This window comes from Ochotona curzoniae, unplaced genomic scaffold (assembly GCF_017591425.1).
Source record: "Ochotona curzoniae isolate NIBS_2020 unplaced genomic scaffold, NIBS_Ocur_1.0 contig_3350, whole genome shotgun sequence".
NCBI classification, from domain to species: domain Eukaryota; kingdom Metazoa; phylum Chordata; class Mammalia; order Lagomorpha; family Ochotonidae; genus Ochotona; species Ochotona curzoniae.
The window spans coordinates 204167-221758 of record NW_024465827.1 but is presented as its reverse complement, the minus strand read 5'-3'; the positions used below and the strand labels follow the sequence as shown (position 1 = coordinate 221758).

Sequence of the window (17592 nt, the reverse complement as noted above, 5' to 3'; positions counted from 1 at the left end):
TTATGGGCAGTAGCAGTAACAGTGATAAAAAGGGACGCTGATCATCTCAGGTAATTATAAACAATCAGTGTTTTAAATTTTATGAATCCAAATTCCAGTGCCACATGTGAGTTCAGGTCTTACAGTTCCTAATTCTGTTAAGCACCTTTTACCTATATGAAATCGATTAATAATATGCTAGTGTTATCGATCAAATGCCATTTTATGGATTCAGGACTTATCAGGGATATATCATCTTCTTTAATTTTGCTTTAAGTAGGTTTATCTTTAGCATTCCCATATAGTAGTCACATCATAGCTCACTCTCGGGTGTACACGAAAGATAAACTTGCTCCCATTAACTCCCAAAGTACAAGATGGACATTTAAGAAAATCATGACGATTGTTGCTGTGATTTTTGCTCCCCAAAGCGATGGAGAATGTCACAACCGTGAATGAGTTTCTTTTACTTGGCCTGACCAGTGCTGAGGAGCTGAAGCCTGTCTTCTTTGTGATTTTCTTGATCATCTACCTAATAAACTTGATCGGAAATGGAGCTATATTAGCGATTGTTATCCTGGAACCCAAATTGCACTGCCCTATGTATTTTTTCCTGGGAAATCTTTCTTGCCTGGATATTTGCTATTCTTCGGTGACACTTCCCAAGGTCCTCATGAATCTCCTCTCCACTCGCAGGGCCATTTCTTTCCTAGGTTGTATGACACAGTTACACTTCTTTCACTTTTTGGGAAGTACAGAGGCCATGTTGCTGGCTGTGATGGCCTTGGACCGGTTTGTGGCCATCTGTAACCCGCTTCGCTATGCTGTCGCCATGAACCCCCAGGTGTGTATTCTGCTGGCAGCGGTGGCCTGGGTTACCAGCTTCTTCTATGCTCTGATGCATTCTGTCATGACAGCACGCCTGAGTTTTTGCCATGCTCAGAAACTCAATCACTTCTTCTGTGATGTCAAGCCTCTCCTGGAACTGGCCTGTAGTAGCACCTTCCTTAACCAGTGGCTGCTCTCCGTGGTCACAGGCAGCATATCCATGGGCGCTTTTTTCCTTACCCTCCTCTCCTACTTCTACATCATTGGCTTCCTTCTACTCAAGAATTGGTCCTGCAGGATCCTTCGCAAGGCTCTGTCCACCTGTGCCTCTCATTTTATGGTTGTGTGTCTTTTCTACGGACCCGTGGGCTTCACATATATTCGTCCTGCCTCAGCCACCTCCATGAGTCAGGATCGGGTGGTGGCTATCATTTACAGCGCGGTCACCCCCGTCCTGAATCCACTGATATACACCTTGAGGAATAAAGAAGTGCTATTGGCTTTGAAGAAAATCTTTGGAAGTAAGTGGTTTAAAGACCGCCAGAAATACCATTAGGACTGACATGACTCATTGCTTCACTGTAACAAATAATCAATTTACTTGATTTCTAGTTTCTTCTCATAAATTTTGAGTATATTTTATATCAGGGAATAAAGTAATATGGCAAGAACAAGAAACTTGGGAATAAGCCAAAATAAGCTAAATAATCTTGTACCAGTTAAAGTTTGGTGCACTGGGGCACCCAATAATAAATTTTTAGGGGTAATTAATTGCTATACAGGAATGAATGATGTAGGAAGGATAGAAATGCATAGGGTAGGCACTTGATGTATATTGAAGGCTTTGCCTGGCCTTTGCTTTGGGTTATTGGCCAGGGGCTGCTAAACCCTAAGAGTTTTCCCAGTGATATGAGAGACATGTCTTTATTATCCATCGGCCTGGATCATAACTGAGCTTATACTTGTAAGATGAATCATGATAGGCCCCAGAATGGTTGCATTGAGCCTGGTTGTACCAGAAGGACCAACAATGAGCTTAGGTCTAGAGGTTTGGAATTATGTTGTTATTAACCTGACCTTCAGGAGGGGAGGGTGGCTGGAGACCAAGTTCAGTTACATGTCTCAATGATTCAGTCATCTGTGGCTATGGAATGAGACTAAATAACAACTCAACTCATCACTGAGGCGTAGTTGTTACCATAAATACATACCCTTATTATGCATCAACAAATGAAAAATTCAAGTGAACTTCACTGGATATCAATACTCTCCGTACTTTTGAATATCAATGCATTGGGAAAGACATCTCATCTTAAGAACAGGGAAGCTTTGGTTGGCAACCTTAGCAGAACTTGTCCCTTGATTGCACCCTTTAGTTGGCTCTGATTTGTGTACTTTACTTTAATAAAACTTTAATATTGAGTATAGTGGTTCCTGAGTTCTATGAGTCATCCCAATAAATAATCAAATATGAGACTGTGGTTGGAGCCTCTAAATTGATAGCCAGTTGATTAGAAATGAGCTGACCACTTCCAGTTTCCAAACATATACATGCCATCTGTAGTTAGGGCACAATTTTGCAGGACTATGCCCTTAACTTATGATGCTTGGGCTAGTTCCATAATGTTGTATCATTAATCTCTGTCTCATATGCTCCTACCCCCACACAAAAACAAATGCTAACATTACATAAATTGTTTTATGATCATGACCTTAAATGATTCTTTTCTTAAGATTTATTTTATTTTTATAGTAAAGGCAGATTTTTCAGATTTTTCAAAGAGAAAGCTTTTTCATCCACAGGCTCACTCCCCAAATGCCAGAACTGAGTAGATACCAAGCCAGGAACAAGAAACCAGGAGCTTCTAGGTCTCCCACATGGGTGCAGGATCCTCAGGCTTTGGTCCTCTGTGGTTTTCCCAGGGCACTAGCAGAGAATTGGGTGGGAAGCAGAGCAGCTGGGATACGATCCAGAACCCATATGGGATCCTGGCGCTTGCAAGAGGAGGATTGAGCCATTGCTTGAGGCCCTTAAGTGATTTTGATAATATGAAGGTATTAGCTTCATAAAAAGCTTTAGAAAAAAACCCATGTATGAAAAAACTATGCCCAAATTTCATAATTTCCTTTATTAATGAATCATTGATGGAGAGAAACACTAACTTTTTTTTAGAGATGCGATTTACAGTGCATCGGTCAGAACCAAATTGATTCAATCACTGCAGCAATCAGCAAGTTTGGAATGCTGTTCAAGGATCATGACCCACATGGGTCTGTGATGATGGCTAGCTGATCATTAGGAACACTATGTAAAACAACAAAGTCTGATGGTTCACTATGTTTTAGAATCGATAAGCAAAATGTTGGCATTAGCCATCTCAACATATTATGTTTTCATTCAGTTTCCAGACCTGCATCAGTTATCATAGTTCTTCAATTCAGGGATACAGAACTCTTGAGGAAGCACCTGCAATTTTACAGTGTGTATGGTAGAAGTTTTTCCTAGTTCTTACCCAAAGGGCATATATGACCTTCAAATCAAATAATTTTACACATTGGGAAAGAAAATAGTTAGATATTTTTAAAGCTCATATGGCAAGAGATAATCCAAAATGTTGTGGCCTTGCTAGATTGTGGGACAGGTGTTGCATTTGAATGTTAGTTGATGAAAAGATTATTTGCCTACATTCAATCACAATAGATTCACTATTTGCATAGGACTGCACACCACTCACGATCACAGTCTGCTTGCATAACTGAATTGGCTGCATTTAGCAGCTGTGGATAGTAATTTGATGAGTGCATTAATTTCAGCACTGATTATTAAGAAGGATCCAAAATACTTTGCATTTATTTGAGATGAATATTCACAGCCTTGCATCAGGACTATAATTTTCTAGCTCTCTGCCACTAAATTATCTGAAGGCTTCCTGATCATGGGAAAATTATGCAGGGAAAAATTTTAATTTACTATGTTATTCACATTATGAGAACTGTATCTATTGAGTAAGAAAGGGTGGATACTCTGATAAGAAATATGTGCTCCAGGGGCCTGCAGTGTGGCATAGCAAGCAAAGTCACTGACTGCAATGCCACATTCCATATGGGCACCAGTTTGTGCCCTGGCTGTTGTGCTTCCAATCTAGCAACTGTTCATGGCCTGGGAAAAGCAGAGGAAGATGGCTCAGTGTTTGAGCCTTTGCCATCCTCATGAGACCTTAATGAAGCTCTTGGCTCCTGGCTCCTGACTTTGGGTTGGCATAGCCCTGGCTGTTGCCATCAATCTGAGTAATGATCCAACAGATGAAAATTTTTATTTTGAAATAAATGAATAAATCTTTTAAAAAATATGTTTCAAAGATAGAAAAGTAAATGCCCCAAGATTCATAGATTCATAGACTTTCTGATACAGTTTTAAAGATGTCCCATGGCTTGGAGAATGTGGTGTATTCCATTTAGTGAAAAATGTGTCAGATGATTGTACTTCCTGTAACTAAGATGTACTATTGTTGGTAGGCATTTTTGGATTTTTGAGGCAGTGTAGGGCATATTTGGACCCAATCACTGGATGCTTGTAAGACAAACTGTATTGAATAAAGCCTAGAGTTTCTCACTATGCTTCTAAACCTGATCCACCATGTTTTTGCAGCACTGCTCACAATATGATATGGAAAAAAAAATGACCAGCCCAGAAAACTTCACTCAGCAAAGCTGCCGTTTATAAATGAAAGTGAAATAGACTTTCCAAAATAGCAATTGAATGTATCACCACTTGTCAAGCCTTACAAGTGATACTTGTATATACATGGATGTATTTTACTCAGAAACAGAAAAAGATAGTCATTATCATGAAAGAATGTACTGGCAAAAATCTAGCTAAAGTACAAAGGAAATCCAAAACGAACACTAGAATGAATTATGGAAAAATGAAAGGACCAAGACTTACTTATTAATAGTACCCTTGGATGTAAATAACCCAAATTCTCCCAGTTCAGAGATACACACTGGCAGGATAGATTTAAAAACAGGGCCCCACTGTCTGCTGCCTGCAGGAAACATGCAGTCCCAAACTACAAAAGCAAAGTTGGAGGCATCACAGTAGCAGTTTTCAAGACATACTATGGGGCAGTTATGATCAAAACAGCCAGGAGCCAGAAACTCCATCCAGGTCTGCAACACAATGGCAGGAATTTAAATATCTGAGTTTCTATCTGCTGCCTGCTGGACTGGGCATCAGCAGGGAGCTGGGACAGAGAGGAGGCAAGATTCTTCCAAGAACTCAAATCCCAAAACAGAAGTCACAAGTGATGATTTAACTCATTACAAGACTCACTCATATTTCTTATATCTAATAGTCTATTAATCGGGTGTTTAGGCCTTTCTCTCTAAGGAATAATAGTCTGAGAATAGCGATAACTTGGCTTCTTCATATGTTCATCACTTTGTCTCATTACTCTGGCTAAACCTTCCTTGTTCCAGATTTTAAAACAATTATAGTTTTCTCTATCCAATGTAATATTTGATATGAACTTGTCATATATAGCTTTTGTTTTGTTGGGATGTGCTTCTTCTGTATTTATTTCATTGAAGGTTTCTATTATAACGGATATGGGATTTTATCAAGTGCTTTCTCTGTATTTATTGTGATGGTTGTGTGATTTTTAGTCTTTGCTCTTTCAATGTTATGCATTATGCGTATCGATTTATGAATAGTGAATCATCTCCCTGTTTCTGGAATAAATACCTTATAATCATGACAAACAACTTTATGAATTAGTCATAACTTTGTTTAAAACATTTATTGAATTATTTTGGAAGGGCAGAAAGAGGGAGAGAGGGGAATACATTGAACTTCCTTCCACTGGCTCATTCCCCAAATACCTACAGTAGCTTGGGATGGGCCAGGTTTAGGGTAGGAATCAGAAATTAAATCTGGATCTCATGTATGGGTGACATGAACTCAGCTACCTGAGCCATCAGGATTGCTTCTCAGCATGTGCATTTGTAAGAAGCTGGAATTGGGAGCATTGCTGGGACTCAAACCCGGGCACTCCAGTATAGAGCGTAAACAACGTAAGTGGTGTTTTTACTGTTACTCCAAATACTCACCTCTAAATAACCTTTTTGAAGTCTTGCTGGGTTCATTTTGCTAATGTTATGCTGGAAGACACATAATAGTGTGGTAATATTTAACACAGTTAACATATTAATCTATTTGGTATTCAGAACAGCCACATGAGAAAGGTACTAATATCTTTTTTATAGGTAAGTAGTCAAGGCACAAAATTAACTAGCTTTCCTTAGATGACATGATTCAAACTTGCACAATCTAATTCAAAAAGCTGTTTTCTTAACTGAAATCTAACAATATTAAAGATTATCGGAATTAATTTTTTGTAACATTTTAAAAGAATGAGAAATCAAATCAATTTTTGGGGAGCATTTCCTCTTATTAGCCCATGTGACCGCAAAACGGAGAAGACTTTAACATCTTGGAGTTCGAGTTACTTCTCCCAAAGCAGGCAATAGATAGCTAGAAACTTTGGAGGCCCCTGTAGTATTTATTTTTCTCTGTGACTGCAGATTGCTCAGTGCCTGTATCTGTATTGAAAACATGTACTGCCCAAAACTTGAAACTTGTACCGGCAAATATTCAAAATGTGTTAAACAGAACAAGCTATAGCTGATTAAAGCCATCGTTCCAAAGTCGTTAATGTAATTAACCAGTGTCTCCATGAAACCGGCTCTTGTCAAAAAGTTTTGGTTCCACCAGTAGGTCACAGGGGGCTCATTAGAATGCTCCTAGGTAATTGCATTATTAAAGCGCTGCAAGTGTTTCCATACAGTCATTAAGGATGTAATTGTTGAGGTGCACAGAAACTCTTTTTCTCTGAAGAGCAAGGTGGATCAGGCATCCGGCTATGCACTTGTGTAGTCAAGGCTGTCTCCAGAGGCGCCAGTTTGTTAGGCAGTCACTGGCGACTCTTCTCTCAATGTTGCCTCATGCCTTTAGCAGCTTCCCCTGGAACAGGTCTTTTGGGGCAAACCACATAACACAGAGTATTGACATAAACTTTCTCCAAAGTTTAAGGCGTCCTCAGGAGAAAAGAGGTGACTGCTCGGAAAGTTCCAGTCGGCTATGCAGAGAGAGTCAATCCCAAGAGCAATAACAGGACGCCCCAGGAAACCTCAGCGTTTTGACTTTGTTCTAATAACCACTGACCACAAATGAATGAGCCCTGGAGCCTCATTAATACTTCACACACATACATAATAATACACATATACATAAACATGGGTATACATATACAGAGAATCAAGATTTCAGTTGATTACAATTCTTTCTCGTTCATGCATGTGTATATATAAATACAGTCATTCAATTACTTATTCACTTGTTTTAGTCAATCAGTTATTGTTCATTGTTACAATAACTGAATCTTTTAAAAACAATTACAAATTGAGTAGTTTATGTCCCACAGAACTAAAAAGAGCGTGCCTTATAACTGTGGCAACTTTATTTCCCTTGATACTTATATTGTAATATTTTAAATAACTTTGCTAAGTTTTATAATGCAACATCACTGCTCTCTTCTTTTTGGAAGAGCAAAAGTTGGCTTGTTGCGCTTATACACAGAACAAGATATTTACAGCAGTCAGATTCTATTGCATAAAACAAGACCCCCACGTGGGAGACTCAAAAGTCCTTGCACTTGACTTTGGATTGGCTCAGCTCTAGCCGTTGCAGCCATTTGGGAAGTGAACAAGTAGCTAGCAATTTTTGTCTATTGGCCTCTCATTTCTGTAAATCTGCCTTTCCAATAATAAATACATATTTTCAAAAACTGTCTTCCTTTTAATGTATGAGTATGATTCTTATTTTAATAAAAGATATTAAATTAGAAATTATGAATATGTAAAGGAAATAAAAGTATTGTCCAATTTCTAATTTAAAATGTACTCAAATATATATTTTGTGAGAATATGTCCCATGGAATAAATAACTACATGTGCAGCTCATTTTGTAATGTTTATAAACGACAATTTCCTACTGTAACATGAAATACATGCACTTACTCTTTAAGTTGGATTTCAAGTCAAAATAAATAAGCAACATATTTCTGTAAAAAAAAAACTAGCTACAAGAGGCATTTTATTCCATGATGTTCTCTGTGAATTAAGGTTATAAATCCTTGGGGGAATGTTGAGAACATCAGGGTTTTCTATAATCCACTGCTATCCATGAATTATGGTTTGCACTTGTACAGGTTAAGTACAGTTAGCTGTGGGGCATGCAAGACGGTCTCTAAATTCCTTTCCTCTAGCTTTGAAAGCTAGAGCTTACAGTATTTCTCAGGTGAAGATGACCTTTTCAATAATGTCAGAAATATCTAGTGGGGGACAATGATTCTATTTTCTTTTTCTCTGTGGAAACATCAAATAAGAGGAACTTCAAAGAGCTCATGGAAAATAGAATTAAAATATAGATTTATTTTGCTTCTAGCATTTTTGAAGTCCATGCAGAGCTTTCTTGCAACATGTATTCCAATGAATTTTTGTAGGTCCATTGTACAAATATTTTACAAAATGACTTTTGTAAGATTTGTTTTTTAAAAATAGCATCACGGTAGCACATGGAAGTCAGAATTATGATTTTAAATAATTTGACACTATTTTTCAAAGACTTATTTAAAATAAAGTGAGGTTGGCTATTTCTTTAACTTACACAAATAATTCTGAAATATTTCATATCCCACAAGTCTTCTCCATGTGAAAATAGCTATTATTGCATATTATTTCACCCAGTGCTTACTATCAATTTGAGCAATGTCATTTTTTTCTTCTCTGGGATCAGAATGTACGCATCTAGTCGGTTGGGAAGATTTTCAGTTGAGGAAATTTTATCAGTAGAAAATTAAACAATATAACATGTTATTTGCTTTTTTATCCTAGTTAATACTATTTTTCATGTACACTCCTGAGTTATTTTAGTATGTACCTTTTTGAATCATTTCCTCACTAATGAAACTCCTTAAAACCCAGTGATGGGAGCCATTTCTCTAGTAAACTTAGTTCACACTAATTTTTCCTTCCTTTGGCAGAGGAAGTTTTTGTCTCAGAAATTTTCTTTTATCAGTTTTCAGCTCAAAGCTGCTCCACTTTGTAGAAAAGGGCCAAGTCTGGCTTCTCTACATTTCTTTCTTTTTTTCCTGAACTATCATTTTTTTTCTTACCATAAAAATATTCTTCCCCTTCTTATAAGAAAACAATGTACATTTTTTTCTGGTTTTCTGACTGTTTTTCAAGCATACTTCTAATAACCGGGCAACTGTTAGGCTTCTGTGTATGTGATCCAGCTTTCACTGTGATTGAGATGTTAACATGTACATCAGGTAGAATAACCACGTCGGATCTCTTCAATTTACTTATTTGTTACTCTCTTTTAAATTAAAAAAAAAGCTTTTGGAAAAGAAAAAAAAATAAATTACTGATCATTAAACTTGTATGTTCTCCTGTTTTTACCCATTTGTATTTGTTTTCTGTATGCTGTTGAGTTTGTATTCTTTTGAGAAATGTATATTCAGATCTTTGCCCATTTAAAAATTGGCATGATTTTTCTGTTGAAGTTTCTGAGTTGATTATGATTCTGGATATTAGTCCTTTATTAGATGAAGAATCTGCAAATACTGTTATCATTATGCGGGGCTTGTTAGCTTTATAGTACTTAGCTGCACCCTAACTTCTGTCCACTAGATGTCAGGATGCCCCCAGTCCCTACTGGTTGATAACTGAATATATACAATATATACGCAATCATTGCCTAATATCCCTGTGGAGAAAATTGTCTCCGATTGAAAACACAGCTCTATCTGATATGACTTTTAGAATATCCAAGTGTTGTAATTCATGTATTTATTGTTCTGACTTCTGGTTCACAGCTACTCTCCAAAGGAACATTCACACGTATTTGATCAACATACTAAAAGTTTTGACACTTAATACTTGTTATGTGCTGTGTCCTGGAAATGAGTATAGGAGAACTAGCAGCACCTGTGATCAATATATCTTAATTCTTCACACATATTCTGTACTGCCTAATTTTAAAGAAAACACAAATTTCCTATACATACTTATTTATATCAGAGGAGGTGCAGGACAAATTATTTTTCTCGTATTTAAACCACTGAGAACAGAGCCCAAATTTTGATCTCAAAATAAGCATGCAGTTAAGGGCAAGTTTCATTAATTATGAAGTGTGTGACTTTTAGCATATAACTCAGTTTCTCAGTATTTCAGTTTCCTCCTTCACACAATGGGCGGGAAGGATTACTTATGTCTTATGGGTTGAAGACTTCTCAAAATTGATGCAAGAAGCTTAAACTCTTATGTCTTTTAAAAAATACTTTATTTTTCTTGGAAAGCCAAACTTACAGAGAGGAGATAAAGATCCTCCATCTGCTAGTTCACTCCCCAAGTGGCTGCAATGGCCAGTGCTGAGCAGATCCGAAGCTGGGAGACAGGAGCTTCATGCGGTCTCCCACAAGGGTGTCGGGTCCCAAGCCATTAGGCTCTCCTCTACTACTTTCACAGAACACAAGCAGGGAGCTGGATGGAAAGTGGGGTAGTTGGGACATGAACTGGCACCCATATGGGGTCCCAGCACGTGCAAGGCAAGGTTCAACCACTGAGCCATTACACAGGTGGCCCAGACTCTTATGTCCTTAATGTTAATGATTGCTGGATTAAAGATTGAAACTTGAGCTAATAATGGTGTCTGAGAGGTGGGTCTGGGGGACGCATCTTTGCAGCATTGTGGGGGTGGGTTAGGAAGTGACTGAGGTGTTGGTTCTCATAAGAAGCTTGGTTACGACTTGGGAAGTATTCCTCTATTCAAGTTTTGTTTTTGGTGAATTTTGAGGTGGATTATGGTATTAATTCTTCTTTAAAAATTTTTATTAGAATTCATGTTTGGTTTTGTTCACAGCTTTCACTTTCTAACACCAGCACCACTCTAGCTCCGTGAGCTTCAGTGGAAGGAGGGGAAGGATAAGTAGGGTGGGCTCTATGACATGGCTTTGATGAAGCTGACTGCCCATACAAATACTGGTGGTTAAGCACCTAGAAAGCAAATGGCTACAAAAGCTGCTCACAAGTGTGTACCCTCTAGTGTAGGGATGAGGACATTTCACGTACAGGCCTGATACTGTGATACTTCGTGAAACTAGAATTATCTCACTAATACTCCCACATCATAAACTACATAGTCATTTTATTAAATGCAGAAAAACTATTTGATAAAATTCTATACCCTTTCATGATAAAGTAAAACTTCTGTGAGAGCTGAAGATGGCCAAGCAGATTTATCACTGTTTCTCTTCTTTCTACAGAGAACTGGAATGAGAAAATGTGTTTTGAGGTGAATGCCCAAGGAAGAACATAGCAACTTAACAAAGAAGACATGAGGATCTCATTAGACACACAGATATGGTGTAACACAAGAAGAGGGAACATGTGCATTGGCAACCAGGACCCTGGCTCCATGGCTGGGGCAAAGCCCCATTGCAGAGGGAAGACCCATTAGACTCAATCTCCAGTGAACTTGACATTGGCAATCGAGCCACAGAAGGATTCACTGAAATCCTAGATTTGAGTCCCAACAAGGGGAGCTACCTGGAGTATACAGAGACATTTGATACGGAGAAGAAATTCACATTGTCTCCTCCCACCAGCTTCTGGAGCACAGGCTACAGAAGTGTGATGTTACTTTGAGATAGAGACCACTGTAAAAATCCTCACTCTCATTGAAGGCTCCAGTGCTGGGGTAGTCCCATCCATGAGGTCTCAGAGACATTTCATCACATCAGCACAGAAGGTCTGATGCCTCAATAACTCAAGTAGACTCACTGATAACAGGGATGCCATTACCGTCTTCCAATGTTCAGTACTACACGGGAGGTGGTTTGGCACAGTAGGGTGGGTTCTGCTTTCAAGACTTGGAAACTAGGATGCCTGCTCTTGGGGATATGGGGCCACTCCCTGCAGTCCATCTTTCCTCTTAGGGTGGTGCTCTCCAGCACTACGCCGGTGTCCACTTTGGCCCGAGCATCTCTCTCTCCAAGCCTTTAATGAATGTTGCGTAGCGCCAACCTGCTACCATACCCAACCCAATATATACCAACAAGGTAATGCCACCTTATCTATCCTGGCATACCCCCAGCCCTGGTTCTCATGCTCACTCTGCCAGGCATGCTCCCTGCCCTAGACCCTGTACCTGCCAGGGGTTTCTGCTGTCCAGCCTGACACGACTCACACTGAGCCGTGGCACTTGCCAGCTGGTGATTCAGTCTAACCGAGCTGGCCCACATCCATTCTGGCTCTTATGTGCATTAGCAGTGCAGCAGCCCAGTACAACCTGGACTGCCCCAGTCCCAGATCTCATGCTCACCAGTGGAAGCAGCAGCCTAGCAAGGGAGTCCCCGAAGTTCTCCTACCAAGCCTGCTCCCGGCCCCGTTTGAGATGGCCCATTCCAGCCCATTCCCAGTTCCAACTTTCACCAGCAGATGCAGCAACCTCATTCAACCTGGTGGCATTTTTTTCTTTCTTATTATTTCTATATATACATTTGGGGGCCTGGTGCGGTAGCTTAGTGGCTAAAGTTCTTGCCTTGAACACACTGGGATCCCATAGGGGTGCCGGTTCTAATCTCGGCAGCTCCACTTCCCATCCAGCTCCTTGCTTGTACCCTAGGAGGGCAGTCGAGGACAGCCCAAGACCTTGGGACCCTGCACCTGTGTGGGAGATCCAGAAGAGTTCCCGTCTCCCAGCTTCTGACCAACCCAGTCCTGGCTTTTGCAGCCATTTGGGGATGAATCAGCAGATAAAATATCCCTCTTTGTCTCCCTTTTTCTCTCTATAACTCTGCCTTTCAAATATAAATAAATAAGCAAGCAAAACAATTAAATCTTTTTAAAAGAAATTGAAGATTAGAAATAGTTCACATAAAACAGATGAATTACTAAATACATTTTTAAAAAGACTTATTTCTTTAAGATGTATTTATTTTTATTGGAAAAGTGTATTTATATAGAGAAGGAGAGACAGATATTCCATCCACTCGTTCATTCCCCAAATGACCATAGCTGCCAGAGTTGAGCCAATCTGAAGCCAGGATCTAGAAGCTTCTTCTGCATTTCCCATGTGGGTGCATGTTTTTAAGTCTCTGAACCATGCTCTGCTGCCTTCCCAGGCCACAAGCAGGGAGCTGGAGTGGAAGTGGAGCAGCCAAAATAAGAACTGGCATCCATATGGAATGCCAGTGCTTGTGAGGTGGAGAATTAGCCTGTTGAGCCATTAGGCTGGCTCCCCTAAAATTTATTTATTTGCTTGAAAGGAAGAGTTACCTGGAAGGAGAAGGAGAGGCAGAGAGAAAGAAAAATCTTCCATCTGAAAGAAAAATCTTCCATCCTTAAATGGCTGTAATGACTAAATTGGGCCAGGCCTAATCTGGGATCCAGGAGTTGTGGTTTTGTTGTTGTTGTTTTGTTTTGTTTTGTTTTTTGTCTCTAACATGGGTGCAGCATTCCAAGTACTTGAACCATTTTCTGTTGTTTTTTTTTTTTTTTTTTAGGTTTATTTATTTTATTGGAAAAGCAGATGTACAGAGAGGAGAGGAGACCAGAAGAAGATCTTCTGACCATTGATTCACTCCCTAAGTGACTGCAACTGCCGGTGCTGCACCGTTCCAAAGCCAGGAGCCAGGAACTTCTTTCCAGGTCTCCCACGTGGCTGCAGGGACCCAAGGCTTTGGGCCATCAACGACTGCTTACCCAGGTCACAAGCAGGGAGCTGGCCAGGAAGTGGAGCAGTCGGGATAAGAACCAGCGCCCATAGGGGATCCTGGTGTATTCAAAGCGAGGACCCTAACCATTACGCTATGGTACCGGGCCCTCTGATGATTGTCCATGTGCATTAGCTGGATGGGAAGTGGAGCAGTCAGGATTTGAATATGAGCCCATGGATAGCTTATCCCACTATGTCACAGAGCTGGCTCTATTAAAAGTATTTTCTAGGAATTCTATTCAACAGAGTACTTTCAGAAAATTATAATATTAAAACTATTTAAGTATACAAAGTAATGGCATACAAATTTGTAGAAATATTGTAAAAGAGGCCCGGCGCGATGGCGCAGTGGTTAGGTCCTTGCCTTGCACGCCCGGGATCCCATATGGGCACTGGTTCTGATCCCGGCAGCCCCGCTTCCCTTCCAGCTCCCTGCCTGTGGGCCGGGAAAGCAGTCGAGGACGGCCCAAAGCTTTGGGACCCTGCACCCGCGTGGGAGACCCAGAAGAGTCTCCTGGCTTCGGACCGGCATAGTATCGACCGTTGCACTCACTTGGGGAGTGAATCATCAGACGGGAGATCTTCCTCTCTGTCTCTCCTCTCTGTATATCTGCCTTTCCAATATAAATAAAATGAATATTAAAAAAAGAAATATTGTAAAAGGTATATATAAATATAAAAACTAAAAGAATTGAAAAAATAGTTGATGGTAGGTACAACTATAGATGATTTATTCAATTTTATTCCTGTTATTGTTAAATTATTTTCTGTGCAGTTATTTTTATAACATGTGCTATGATTGCTGATGACTCTGTATGTGTATATGTGGGCAATGTATGTTTATTAGAAAATAAAAGGAAGCAGTAAGCCTGTATTACAAGATTATGACTATTTGTTTCAATTTGAAGTAACATGAACATGGTTCTACAGACTAAATAAGTGAAAAAATAAGATAGAGTGTTTCTAACAGAAAAATGATTATTTGATGTATCTAACAAAACAGCTGTTGACTATTTTATGAACATTACATTTTGAAGAAAACAAATGATTAAAAGAATTCTTGGTGCTTGCTTTGGCAGCATATATACTAAAATTGGAATGATACAGAGGAGATTATAATGGCCTCTGAGCAAGGATGACACACAAATTTGTGAAGCATTCTATATTTTTTGTTTTTATTTTTATTTCTTCAAAAAAGTTTTTTGTTATTAATTTCTTCACTGACTCATAGGTCATAAAGTAAGTAGCATTGCTTGCTTCAAGAAGGTTTTTGATTTTCTTTTTCATTTCTTCAGCAATACATCAATCATTATATAACTTCAGATTATTGTATGTTTCCTATTTTTTTCCTCATTGCTGATTTTGCTTAATACTTTTCCATGTAACAGGATGTATAATAACTGTGTAATAGGGACTGTCATGTCCAGATGTGAAAATAAAATGCAGTGTGCCTCTCTACTTCAAAATCAAAGATGGACTTCAATGAAATTGTTCACTATATCTTGACTATAGGTTGATAGAATCTGCCATTGGCCATACCTGCAATGTCAAGATACATTTAAGGAGCAGAATGACAGACTTACGACTGCTTATAGGACTATACTACTGTAATAATATGGGGAACAAATGCGGGTGAGAAGACTTAGGAAGAGTAGAAGGGAAATTCTAGGCTCTATGAAACTGCATTGTAAAATTTTGAAAAATTGTGGGTGGATAAAATTGGACAGCCATCAACAATAGGAGAAAAATGCCTTTCTCCTTGTAAAGACTCCTTGCAATAGTAACTTTCGTACAGCTCCCTTTAGGGCCTCATTCCTCAGACTGTAGATAACAGGATTGAGCACTGGGGGTATTACTGTGTAAAAGACAGATACCACAAGGTCAGAAGCAGTTGGAGAATCTGAAGTTGGTTTTAGATATGCAAAGCTTCCTGTGGAAAGATAGAAAGAGACTACAAAGAGGTGGGGCAGGCAGGTAGAGAAGACCTTTGACTGGCCCTCAGCAGAGCGTATTCTTAGAACAGTGGAGAAAATGTGAATATAGGAGACTATAATAAAGACGAAGCAGATAAATGCCATCACAGCCATGCAAGCAGATGCTCCAATCACCCTAAAATAATCATGGGCGCAGGAGAGCTTTGCCAACTGAGGGACATCACAGAAGAACTGGTGAATAATTTTGGCTCGACAGAATGTAATGGAAAATGTAGCGGCTGTGTACAAAGTTCCAGAGATGCTTCCACTTAGCCATGCAGCTATCACAATCCACTTACAGCTTGTAGGACACATGATGATCTCATAACGTAGTGGCAGGCAGATTGCTGCGTAGCGGTCATAAGACATCACTGTGAGAATGGCCATTTCAATCCAGGCGAAAGATGTGAAGAAGAAAATCTGAAGCACACACTGACCATATGAAACGTAGCCATTGTGTGTCAGTGAGTTGTCAATGGACTGGGGAACTGTGACAGAAATAAAGGAAAGGTCCAGAAGGGACAGGTGCCTCAAGAAGTAATACATTGGGGATTGGAGACTCTGGTCTAGGATCGTGATGATGATAATAGTGAAGTTACCCATCAGGGCCAATAGATAGATCCCCAAGAAGAGCAGAGCATAGCAGATCTGCAGCTCCTGATCGTCAGAAAACCCCACGAGGAGGAATCCATCCATCGTGGTCACATTTGTCATAGTCACTCTGAAGATGAAATCGAGGTGATGACTGAAAGACAGAAGCATATGAGAAATGTAATCCAGAAATATTAAATTAAATATTTATTCATCATCAGCAACTAATTCTTAGCTTATAGTATCTAATGGGTGTGTTCTTAATGCTGGGGAGCAAGGGGCCAAAGAGGAAACTCTGCATTTCTTATGCTCAAGGAGCTCACAGTCGTCACAAGCAGTAAGAATATTTTCAAGAAACTGGCTTTGTCAGGAAAATAGAGTTGTATTTACTGCCTGGGAAAACATCTAACTCCATGTTTTCAACAGGAAAACCTGTTGTTGTGATGAAGAGAAAGGCAGTGATGGGCTCTGGATTAAGGGTGTTGGAAATTGGAGGAGTTGCATTTCAGCAGCACATTGCTTTGTTTTGGAGGAAAGATACTATTGGAAAGTGAGATGAAGGGCTGGTTTGTTGGGCAAGGTAACAACAAATGCTGCTATCAGAAAAGTGCTGTGCTGTTGCAGGCACACCCTCTGAAGCTGTGGAGCCAAAGGCCAAACTCAGTAACATTATTATTCTTCCAATTAACATTTTGTTGGATGGGCACTTCATTATAATGATGAGAAAACCCTTTTGCAAAGGGATTATTTACTTAGATGTCATTTTCGGATGCAGGGTTTAGACGGATGGTATTAAGAATATTCTGGTGTTTAACGGCTTTCTCTGAATCTTCATTTTAACTTCTCTTATCATGTGTTTTCAGTTGAAGACACTGAGTCATTTTGGTTGTTCAGTATAATCAAAGAAGAGAAAGACAGTGATTGAAATGAAGTAATTTTAAATCTGAAAATAAACTATCCATATCCAATGTATAATGTAAGAGAAAATCTAGGAGCTGGATTGTTGGCTTATCACATTAGTCTCTTGTGTGTAGAGCTAGCATCTCACATGGTTGCTGATTCGAGTTCTGACAGATCCACTTCCAATTTAGTACCTTGCTAATGGCCCAGGAAGGTGCAGAAGATGATTCAAGGTCTTGTAGCTTCATGTTCTTGCATGTTTTCATTCAATCTGATAGTTCTAAGATGAACTTTAAATCTGCCATATCAAACAGTCCCTTTAAACTTTATGGTAATAAGCCTGAGTGAAATATCACCATACTTCTTTGTCTCTTCGTTATCTGACCTCTGGCAGAATCTTGACTGACTTTGAGACCAATAAAGCATCTCTCTTTGTTAGAGTGGCTTCAGCTAGTGATTGAATAGCCACCCTCACATGCT

At 39.4% G+C, this 17592-nt stretch overlaps 2 protein-coding genes and 1 non-coding gene across 3 annotated transcripts; 2 read left to right on the top strand and 1 right to left on the bottom strand.

Annotated features, from left to right (window-relative positions):
• Positions 1-412: 412 nt before the first annotated feature.
• LOC121156320 (olfactory receptor 12D3-like) lies at positions 413-1363 on the top strand. Its single transcript, XM_040979943.1, has one exon. It carries the CDS (start codon positions 413-415, stop codon positions 1361-1363), a length of 951 nt encoding a protein of 316 aa, XP_040835877.1.
• Positions 1364-14711: 13348 nt separating this feature from the next.
• LOC121156343 lies at positions 14712-14818 on the top strand. The gene has a single exon (XR_005883845.1). It is a non-coding gene; the product is annotated as a U6 spliceosomal RNA (small nuclear RNA).
• Positions 14819-15378: 560 nt separating this feature from the next.
• LOC121156334 (olfactory receptor 14J1-like) lies at positions 15379-16335 on the bottom strand. Its single transcript, XM_040979959.1, has one exon. The coding sequence runs from the start codon at positions 16333-16335 to the stop codon at positions 15379-15381; it is 957 nt and encodes a 318-aa protein (XP_040835893.1).
• Positions 16336-17592: the final 1257 nt, after the last annotated feature.